Here is a 12,057-nt window from a genome sequence, read left to right as displayed (position 1 = left end):
CAGTGTGTTGCATTCAAGCCACATTCTAGCTGGCAAGCAGATATTCATATATTATAATTTATGGTGTGATAAATACTTGTTTTTGAACTAGAATTGCTTTTAATCTTACCACAGTCCTACATAACACATACACACATTAAACATTCAATTATATACCAATAAAATTGTCCATCTCCTCAGTATTTATATTTCCTTACTTAATAATACATTATGGCAGTTTTCATTTGGTCTTTTAAACACTTAAAACTGACAGGCATTATTTATTTTGTGATAACACATGCCTGTCAGCTTCATTAAATTAGTTATGTACAAAAGTATATTCCAACTAAGTTGATTATAGGATTGATAATGAGCTGAACAGTAAACAGTAATTGCCCCTTCACTGCAGACTGTACAACATATGAACCATTAAATCCGCTATATGGAACCAGTTGAACTAACATGTTTAACAAATGTTCCAGTAACTCAATAATTTTATACATAAAATGTCATTTATGAAATAAATATTTTGAGTTAGTAACACAAAAATAGTGTTTGTTCTGCAGATAGCTGTAAATGGCATTGTCAGTCATTTTGATGCATTTTAGTAAAATATGGCATTGTCTGTAATGCAATGAACCATGTTTCACATGAATTACACTAGTATGCAAATATGTACAAATGAATTGATTTAATACAAATAAAAACATTACATAGAAAACAGCTTTAATTACTAAATGAGCATTGTGAATCAATTGTACACCCTGTCCTCTTTACATGTACATTGTGTATTAGAATAAATGTGTACATAAGAACAGTTTTATCTTTCAGACATACTCAATTTCTCTCATTTCTTGCTCTGCTATTCTTCTTCCACTCGTGTGGCACGAATATCTTCGATACACGTGCCATCTTCATCATCGCCATCTTCTTCTTTAACTTCATCACTCCCTTCTTCATCCGCCTCTCTTCCTCCTTCTTTTCTGGAATCTTCTGTTGTTGTGGAAGATGTAGGTGTCTGAATTTGATGTTGCTGTTGGTCTTCTGTTAAATTTCCAAGAGATTCTCCCACCACACTCCTGCCTGCAGGAGTGAGCAAGCTGTCAGCACCTACCAGACTTCCTGGGAATCCTCCAGACTTCTTCACAGAGGAGCTTTTCCGCAACGTGCTCGTCCGTTGCTGAAGTGTTAATGGTGGCACCGCCTTCTTCACCTCTGATTCAGGTGATGGTGAAGGTGACGATTCCTCACTTGTCGGAGAGTCTGGTGATGAGACGATTACTACTTGCTGTTGTGGATGAGATGTCTCTGGAGGTTTCCTTCCTCTTGAGACTGTCGTAGCTCGCACTCCACGACCGAGGGACCACAGGCCCCCTCCTGCTGAAGAAGTGACTGCTGGGGCTGCTTTTATCACTGGCTGGAGACGTGATGGAGGCAGAGATGATGCTTGGGAGGATGCCAGCAGATGAGGTGAAGGCGCAAAGACCTCCCGAACTGTCTGTGGAAATAATTACTGATGATCTTGTACCAACAATAACAACTCTACAAAAATGTATTTATTTAAGAATTAGTGTGGTACATGCAATGCAATGTGAATGATGGCAGATTTTAAGCCATAATGTATGTTAATGCTGTTTCCAGTCAACTGTCTGAATATTGATCTTTTCTTGAATAAATCCTTACTTTTCTCTTAAAGTTACTATTGAAATAAGTGTGATCTTTCCTCCCTTATCATTTCATTTTGTAGTCTTACTTCCTGCTTGTCAGTATATAAGTGTTTTAAATTGCTCAGAGTGTGGGGAAAATATTAGTTACAGTTTTGAGAGTACTGATTCCTTACATAGTCTTGTAATGAAAAGTTGCTGACATAAATGTGAAAATAATATTTTTTTAACTGTCTGGTACAATAAAACATAGTCTGAATAAATGTTTTTGGATCAGTAATGAGGTTGCAGCCATGTGTAAAATAAGGAATTTTGAACAAAAGGAAACAACTGAAGTATATGTTATATCAGTCTAGTGAAAGATAACTGACAATAAGCAGTATTTTCTCACATTATGAAACACAAAAAATTAGTGCATCTGTTGTTCGAGAGCCATAATGACTGCAAATATTTTTATGTAATCAGTTCATCAAATGTAGTTGCTTGTGGCTCGTACTTTAAATACAGTAGTTTCTCCACTGACATAAAGGTTCACTGAACTGTATGTAGGGTTCACTTGACGTGTGTGTGTGTGTGTGTGTGTGTGTGTGTGTGTGTGTGTGTGTGTCTTCCTACTAGAAGAAGAGCAAAAGGTTGAAAGCTAGTGTTAACTGTTTTCTGTTTAGTGTTTCTGTGTGCCACACACCAATCCTCTTTTGGTAAATTGTTGTGTTTCCCTTATTTTATGAATTTTCCCATCTAGGAATTTCGCATAAACATTCCATCTGCAGGTAAAGTCCTTTTTAATCAAACTTTCATAACGTCTACCCAAACATGAAAAAAATTAGAAACGAAATTCAGTCGCCTATTTTTTAAAAATTATGAGGTGTGTTGCTAAAATACACTGGCTTAGGGATTATGATTGTCATGTGTCAAATACTGATAGTCCAGATGAAGAGATCTGTTGTTGGCACTGCTTTGCATGTATTGAAATTTGCAGCATCCAGAAATTTTTGTGATCAGGTTACCTTCCATTCAGAAGGCTGTTGCACGCAGTGACTGTTATATTGACTTGTAAATAATAGATTTCAGCTATCAGTCGTCCTTTTTAAATGCCATTGGCAGATCTAGATTTCAGCTAGAAACTAGACATTCTCAATGCACTATCATTTTGGATCAATGCATGTAAAGCCTGTTGGTTGGGCTTCATCCACAGTTAATTGAATACAAAAATGAAAGTGCATTGAGAATGGCTAGTTTCTAGCTGAAATCTAGAGCTGCCAATAACATTCAAAAAGGATGACTGATAGCTAAAAATCTATTATTTACAAGTCAATTTTTGTGATGTTTAAGATAGCATGAAAAAAAAGTAATGTTTCTCCTTGTGGTAATGTATATTTATAATTTTTATAGTCAATTTTCAGTTTGTCAAATTCATGATTAAAAGTGTCACATGTCTATAAAGACATGACCATGCAGTGCTTTAGTGAGCAGTTTTCCTGTTTTTGTGGTCTTCACCCCCAAGACTAGTTTGATGCAGCTCTTCATACTAGTCTGTTCTGTGACAGCGTCCTAATCTCTGCATAACTACTGAAACCTACATCCATTTGAATCTGCTTCGTCTCTCTTTGCAATTTTTACCCCCCACACTTCCTTCTGTTAGCAAACTGACAATTCCTTAATGCCTCAGAATATATTCTATCAACAAATCCCATCTTTTTAGTCAGATTGCGCCACAGATTTCTTCTTTCTCCCATTTGATTCAGTACCTCCTCATCAGTTATTTGATCTAGTCACATAATCTTCAGAATTCTTCTGTAGCATCACACTTCAAAAGCTTCCATTCTACTCTTGTCTAAACTGCTTATTGCTTACAATGCACTTCCATACATGGCTGCATTGAGTACAAATATCTTCAAAAAAGACTTACTAAGACTTAAATTTATATTCAGTGTTAGCAAATTTGTCTTTTCAGAACAATTTTTTTCTGTTGCCAGGCACATTTTATATATCTTGCAAGTCCTTTGCCATCTCTGATAGAATTACAGTGTCATTGGAAATTTCAATTTTTATTTCTTCTCCCTGAACTATAATTCCCTTTCCAAATTTCTCCTTGGCATCTTTTACTTCTTGTTCAGTGTACAAACTGAGTTACACTGGATATAGGCTACAAACCTGTCTCACTCCTTTTTCAATCACTGCTTCCCTTTGTGTCCTACTCCTATTATAACTGCAAGTTTCCATATAAATTGTAGATAACCTTGGGCTCCCTCTATTTTACCCATAAAAATCTTTTGGTAAATCTACAAATGCTATAAATATAGATTTGCTTTTTTTAAGTCTGTCTTCCAAAATACACTGTAGGGTCAGTGGCCTCATGCTTTCCTACATTTGTCCAGAAGCCAAAATGACCTTCCCCAAGATTGGTTATTACCAGTTTTTCCACTCTGCTGTAAACAAATCGTGTCAATATTGTGTAACCATAACTTATTAAACTTAAGGTTTGTAATATTCACACCTGTAAGTGCCTGTCTTCTGAGGAATAGGAATTGCTACATTCTTCTCAAAGTATGAAGGTATTTCACTCTTTTGGTATATTTGCATGCATGGTAGAATAATTTTGTCATTGCTGGGTCTCCCAGTGATCTTAATAGTTCAAGGCAATGTCACCTACTCCAGCGGACTCATTTTGACTTACATTTTTCATAGTCCTCTCAAATTCTTCTCACAGTACCATATCTTCCACCTCATTTTCATTTACATCTTTTTCTGTTTCTGTAACATCATTGTCAAGTCTGCTTCTCTTATATAAGTCCTCTATGACTTCCTTCCAGCATTCTCTTCTTTGCTTAATACAAGCTTGCCTTCTGAACCCTTAGCACTCACACATGTGCTTCATCTTTCTCCAATAGTCTCTTTAATTTTCCTATAGGGAGATTCTATCTTTCCTCTCATTACACCTGTTTCTAAATCCTTGCATTTGTCTGTGAGCCATTCCTGCTTTAGCAAATTTGAACTTTCTGCCAGTATCATTTTTACACATTTGTATTGCCTGTTACCTGCTTCATTTTCTGCATTTTTATATCTTTGCCTTTTGCCAGTTAGATTCAATATCTTGTGCATTATCCAAGGATCTGCTGCCTTCACTATTTCATCTCTTAATACTACTCATTCATCATCTATTGTATCCCTTACTGTTGTTTCAATCAGACATACCATAATACTCTCTTTGAAACTCTGCAATATTAGGTACTTTCAAGTTATCCAGCTACCAATTCCTCAATTTCCTACTTTTCTGAAATTTATTCAGTTGTAATCTGCAGTTCATAAGTAATAAATTGTGGATAGAGTCCACATCAGTGCATGAAAATGTTGTGCAGTTTAAAATCTGGGTTTAAAATCTGTGTCTTAACAAGATGTAATCTATTGGAAACATTCTGGTGTCTCCAGGTCTCTTCCATGAATAAACCTCCTTTTACGATTTTCAAACCAAGTATTAGCAGTGATTAAATTGTGCTCAGTGCATGATTCTATCAACCACCATCCCCTGTCATTCCTCTCCCGCAGTCCATGTTGTCCTTCTTATCCTTTTCTGACTACTGAATTCTAGTCCTTCATTACAATCAAATTAAATTAAAAAGTTGTATTTGTTGAAGATTGTATAAATTATAATTTCATATTTTACCATCTATGAAATGATATCTGTGTTACTGTGTAATCTGTCTTTCTTTGAAGTTCCTAGTTGTTGTTGTTATTGTGTTTGTGTTGCAAAGAGTAACTTGATGTTGGTTTAACAACACCGAAAAAATCTTTGTTTAAGCAGCATATTTTCTAGCTATTTTAATTCCTGACATGGTAACAGATGTGCGATGTTCTGATACACATTGATTTGATGAATAATTGAGAGATATAGTTCAATAAAGTGTCATAAGAGAAGGGGAATTCAAGTAAACAACCTGTGATTTTATACCACATTATTGTGGGCAACTTACGAAGTCATACATATCTTTGCATGTTTGAAAGAGGACACAGAATAAGAAAAACACTCCACTTGGTGGAGTGGACAAGACAAAAATCATGACTGAATAAAAAACAAAAAACTGAAAAATTAATTGGTGGGAAACCTGAAGGTTATTTTGAGATGTGACACTGTTTGTGACGTGATAAGTGGTATTCTAATCAAACCAGAAACAAAAATTGAAGGTTATGTTGCAAAATTAGCTACTTGACTGGAAGCAAATTCCAAAATGAAAAAATGTCTCATTTTGTCACTAGATACAAAACCGTTACTCTGTGTTACCACATGTGAACCTGCAAAAGATGTATGGGAAAACTTGCACTAAATCTATGATAGTTAATCTGAAGGAAATATCAATGTGTCATGATATAAGTTTCATAATACTGAATGGGAATGGTCAGGTGGTATGCAAGGTCATTTAGCAAAATTTTATGACTTCCTGGCAAAGATATCTTTGCTAAATAAACCATTAGGTGCAACTGATTTGTATGCATATTTTCTTCAGGCAGTGCCAAAAGAATTCGATCACATTTATGTGACTTGGTATGATATTCCACTAGAATACAAAACATAGCATAAACTGCAGAAAATATGTCTGAATTATGAGTTGCAAACACAAGGAAGAAATTAAGCAAGTTTAGCAACTGAATTTTTTTCAAAATCCAAGGGATGTATATCAGCACAGCAACAGGGCAGAAATAAAATGGTTAGTGTGGAAATAGGGCAAAACTGAAGCAAACAAGATGTGAACAAGTGTTTTTCCTATGGTAAAAATGAGCACATTTTGAAAGACTGCAACAGAGGTTTAGTGTGTTTTAAATGCAGAGGTATAGGTAATCTACCCAGGAACTGTCTTAGTTGTGGTGGTTATTGAATGTTATCATTTGTGAAAATACCATCAGAAGTAATTCTAAGAAAGGTGTTGCCTGAGATATCTGATTCAAAATTTAGATATATCAGTGTGTGATAAATGGTACACTGATAGTGGTGCAACACATCACACAAAAAAACCCACTGAGATGGTCTGTTTCATACAGTCCTTTTGATAAACCAAATAACCTGCACATCAAATCATTTGGAAGTGGCCATGTTGATGTCAAAACTTTTGATGGAAAAAGGGAGACTAGATGATATTTTTAAGATGTGTGGTACTATCCAGATGGTACTTGTAATTATTGTCTATCAGAAAGGATGGAGAAAAAGATATTGATCAAACTATTAAAAATGTTGGTAAAATACTGGTATTTTACAGTGACAACATATCAATTGCTGTTGCCCTAACTGAAAGCATCAGTAGCTGCTTTACAATCTGAGCCACCTGGATCCTTCCATCCACCACCAGTTTATCTGAACTAAGCAGATCAGAGTTATCCTTACAACACATCCTCCACTCCCGTGATAGTCCTAGTCTCAATCTCAGGTAACCCACTGCCCTTACACCCTCCACCCAACAGTTTCCCTTACCTCTGGCCTTTCACCCCTGCCAAATTCATGTCCCCAAATTGCCTTCAGCGTGTGCTGCTTCTGCTCAGCCACTACAGTTGTGCCAGTCTGTATACCTGCCACCCTTCCCTCCCACATTTCTAGCCAGAAACCTCTGAGCTGCTGGCCAGCCAACCGCAGTGCCTCTCCCTGTCTCCCGTCTACCTCACCCTCTATCTACCACACCAAATACAACCCACACCACAACTAGTCTGCCTGACAAGAAACAGTATTCACCCTGTTAGTTGAGCTGGTATCATGTAGGGGGTGTAGGCATATGTGTGTGTGTGTGTGTGTGTGTGTGTGTGTGTGTGTGTGTGTTGGTATTTTACTATAGCTTGCCAAAGAATAACTGCAAAAGCTAGCAATTTTCTTTCCTTTGTATGAGCCTATTAACAACTCAATACTTCTGCTTTTTGGTGAGTAGTCTCCTTTGACCCAAACGTATTTACATTCTACAAGAACTTTCCTACAACACTGAAAGCAAGAATGAACTTTATTATTTGGTAGTGAAAGTAATCCAGCAAGAAAAATCTTTTGTTGCAAAAGGAGCTCCTGATACTCTTCAAATGTGGCATGAAAAATTTGGATACCAGAGTAAATGCCGTGTACAATCAGTGTTGACAGTGAATGGTGTTGCTGTAAAAGTTGATGGTGAATTTTATGAAGGTTGTATGCTAGGTAAACATCAGCTAGTTTTTGGTAACTGAGTCTATAAATCAACTAGCACAGAAGAATTAGCCTCAGACAATTTCTGTGGTCCAGTAGAACAAAAGTGTTTAACTGACTATCAATATTTTATGTTTTTAAGGATATTTCTGGTTTTAGGGTGACATATCTTTCAAGGCAAAAAGATGATGTTAGACAGAAGTTACCAACATTTATTGAGATAGTGAAAACACAAGCTCAACTGAATATTAAAGAATTACGAACACATAGTGGCGAAGAGTTTGATAACTGTGATGTAAAAAAGTGTGGTGGGTCAGTTGGGTTGAAACATTCTTTGATTATATCATATAAAAGACAGCCAAATAGAGTTGTTGAACACAAGAACAGATTATCTGTGTGATGGTTCATTCATGCCTTCAGTCAGCAAGGCATATTCCAAAAAGCATTGTGGGATGAAGCTGTACTTGCTGCAGTTCATACTCTTAACCAAACTGGTCCAAAAAAGATGAAAGGGAAAACACCAATTGAATTATTTTTGAGAAAGGGGTATCAATTTTGTCATCTGAAAGTATCTGGGACAGAATGCTTTGTCCAGACTGCAGAACAGAAATGGAAGAAGTTTGCTGCCAAATCTTTGAAAGGCTATATAGCTGGCTATGATGACTGTGTAAACCTTCCAGACAGGTATTCACTTATTGTCGGCTGAGCTGTGAGATTCGGGAATGAAATATTACAACAACCTTTGAAGAGTGATGTTTCCAAATTAGATGACATCTAAACTATGAATGCCTTTACACGAGCCACATCATGTAATCTGAGTGATGAGGATACCTTAGAAGAAAATACTAAGGGACTGGATTATCATGCTCATGATGGAGTGACTGAAGGTGCAAAAGACCTTTCCTTAAATGGAGTTGAAAATATAGATGGACAATGAGTTTTGAAAAATACAGAAATGATTAGAAGGCCAATACATAACCAAGATGAATTTGAGCAAATGAAGATGATGATCCTGAGGGATATTCTGAAAGACTTTAATGAAGCAGTGACGTCTTCAGATGCAGAAAGTTGGTAAGCTGCAATGGATTAAGAAGTGCATTCACATCAAAAGTTTACTACCTAGAAACTAGTTGATTTATCAGCCAGAAGGAGAACTATTAGTAATCAATGGGTGTTTGCAACAAAGTAAAATAATAACAATGATATTGTCTGCTACAATGCATGATTCGTAGCAAAAGGTTGTAGTCCCAGGCCAAGAGTCGATTTTTGTGAAAAATTTATTCCCATAATTAGGTAATGAGGGTTACAGTATGATGATGGTACAGTTCATGTGTGCAGATTGCTTCAAAGCTTATATGGATTGAAGGAAGCAGAACAAATGTTGGTACTGCCTTAAGAAATCAAATTTATGGCACAGCAGAGCTGATCCACGTATGTATTTTAATGAAAATTTAATCCTTTTATTTCATGTGGATGATGGATTCGTGATGGAATGGTTCATAGTTGCACAAAATAATTACAAGAAAAGTTTGATATTATGGTCAGTAAAGTGTGAAGATTAATCAAACTGCATATGCAAAAAGTGTGTTGGTAAGATATGGTATGACTGGTACGATTCCATTATCTTAACTGTTTGAACCTGAATGAATACATGATGATTCACTGCCAAATGCTGATACTGGCACTAACCAAGAGATTATTAATGGCCTCACATATTTAACACTGGGAACGTGACTAGATATAACATATGCTGCTTCAAGAGCAGGAGATTCACCTGCTGAAGTGCACCTTACATTGGTTTAACAAATTCTTCATTATCTGTTCAGTTTAGAAAAAAGAAGAGTTCTGCTACAGAAGCTTCTAGTGGCACTGATCATGCAGGTGAAAAATTGATTAGAATGTTCTAAACATACTGAAACACTTTATCACTATGCACAACAGTTAGTCATTGAGAAAAAGATCAATATAAAATATGTTTGAGCACAAGATCAGGCAACAGACATTTTTACTAAGGATTTGCCAGTGAAGATATTATCAAGAATAAACTTTGATTGGAATGACTTTTGTTAAATCTCTGATCAGTAATAAAATATGAACATTGCTGGAGAGTGTTGCAAATTGTATAAATTACAATTTAATATTTTATTATATATGTGACATCTGTGTTATTGTGTAATTTTGTCTTTCTTTGAAGTAGTTGTTGTTGCATTTGTCTTGGCAAGAGTAGCACGATGTTGATTTTAGAACACTGAAAAAATCTGTAAGCAGAACATTAGTTATGTGTTTTAATTCCTGACAGTATTCAACGATCTTCATTGGCAGCCAATAAGTTATTGACACAGTTTCTCATCATATAATTGTGGCAGAAGCCTTGAAAAGTGAGGAGAAATACAGATTTGTTTTGAAAAAGACAATGGCCAATGGCCTGAATGTAGTACAGCTGTTTTATTGTTCTTAGTGAGTAACAACAAGGGGGCTAGGTTTTCTATTCATGTGTCAGCCTTCCATATTTTGAACATTATTCAGTGGAATATTTTCCTTTTCAAATTTAAGAAAAAAGTCTTCCAAAGAAAACTGATTTTCTGACATAAATGATGTCAAAGAAAATGTTGCACATGTATTTTTGTTGTTCTGGAATTCTGTGTTGTAATTTCAAATTTTTCAGCAACTGTGTCATCCTGTTAGACAATTCATACAAATATCACAAGGTAGAAAAATTCTCTGATAATTCTTGGAAAAAAGTTATTTAATATTGCATTTATGAACTCCTCGTGTGCCCTTAGCAGTCATTCAGTTACATGTCACTCACATTTCCTAGAATTTGCTGGTTTGTTTGTAAACTTCCATTGCCATGTGTTTTTGATGTGATAGGCATTGTATTAAAAAATTTAGGGAACAAAAAATATTAAAAAGTAATGTAAGAAATTGACATTTTTTCATTACAACAGTGGACTTCACAAGGTATGAACAATATCAAGAACATTTTGAAAATTAAAAATATACACACACCCAACATAATGAAAGTATGGTACACCACTTGAAGTCTCTAGATGCCCTATACTTTCAATCCAAAATATGCCAGCTAACTGTGTTCTTTTACCATAATTACAGTGTTTAATCTTCAGGAGAGCTTTCTCTTGTGACTCGCCGATCATTCAAAGTGCCGCCGTGCAATTATGCGCGTCCTGTACATGTGGCGCTGTCTGACAGCCATGCAGAAGCTGCGCCACCTAAGCTGCCAGCCAGCCAGCGGCCACTAGACTTGGACTCAGTGCTCATTTGAATGTCACCATGTTCACATGTCGTGCTTTGTCAACTTGCTCAGTGACTTACAGGTATTGTGTCGTTTTGAAATATATGTGTTCAACTTGAAGTTATAACAATTGGCGACGAGGTAGTGGATTTTTCCTTTTCATCGTTGACCCGCCGGTTTGCATGGCTACTGTAGAGCAACTATTGCAATGTCTCAGTGAACAGCAAACGCTTCTAACATCGGCAATTCGTGATTTCATCGCGGCATCAAATGCGGGCCGTTTCTCATTGTTGTCTATACCTCCTTTTCCTCCTTACGATGAGACGGCGGAAGATTGGTCTGATTACGAAAAATGTCTTCAACAGTACTTCTTGGCAGTTCATGTCACGGACAAACAAACATGTAAGTCTGTGTTCCTTTCATGGATTTCACCTCAAATGTATCGGTTGTCGTCGCAATTGGCCCCTTTGAAAGATCCTGCGTCTTTGTCCTTTGCTGAAATTTGCTCACTTCTGCCCGTCTATTTTCAAAAGCAAACGCATGTGGTAGCCTCTCGTGTTGCCTTTTATTGTTGTCAAAAACAACTGCATCAATCCTATTGCGCTTGGGCTGCTGAACTTCATGGCCTCAGTCAAAAGTGTCAATTTGTTACTGACGTTCACAAAGAATCCTATGCCGATTCCATGGTACGGGATGCTATTATCTGCTCGGCACCCGACAAAGAAGTTAGGCAATGTGCCCTTCAGTTGGCAAATCCGACTCTAGATGAAGTCCTCTCCATCGTGCAGTCTTTTAAAATTTCTCGCGCCACTTTGGCACAAATAGAGGCATGGGGTGACGTTGGGGAAATACAACCTCTGTGCGCTGTTGATGACGCGTGCGGTGTGTCCCCACCGACCAGTACGCTCCCACGCGCAGCCTCGGCCTAGCCGTAAACAACTATCTAAGAAACTGCAGCAAAACCCCCGGCAACTTCCTTCATGTCCGCGGTGTTTAACGAAACAAACACGCGA

General features: G+C 36.8%; 1 protein-coding gene across 1 annotated transcript in view; it reads right to left on the bottom strand.

Moving 5' to 3' along the window:
- Window positions 1-734: 734 nt before the first annotated feature.
- LOC126470820 (rho GTPase-activating protein 100F) overlaps window positions 735-12,057 on the bottom strand; it is a 334,288-nt gene continuing 322,965 nt past the window's right edge. Inside the window, exon 17 of the mRNA XM_050098831.1 lies at window positions 735-1,473. Within this exon, the coding sequence (XP_049954788.1) occupies window positions 842-1,473 (632 nt within the window). The 3' untranslated portion in view covers window positions 735-841. The remainder of the gene's footprint in view (window positions 1,474-12,057) is intronic.

Source organism: Schistocerca serialis, chromosome 3 (genome assembly GCF_023864345.2).
Source record: "Schistocerca serialis cubense isolate TAMUIC-IGC-003099 chromosome 3, iqSchSeri2.2, whole genome shotgun sequence".
NCBI lineage: Eukaryota > Metazoa > Arthropoda > Insecta > Orthoptera > Acrididae > Schistocerca > Schistocerca serialis.
This window is presented reverse-complemented; position numbering and strand designations above follow the sequence as displayed.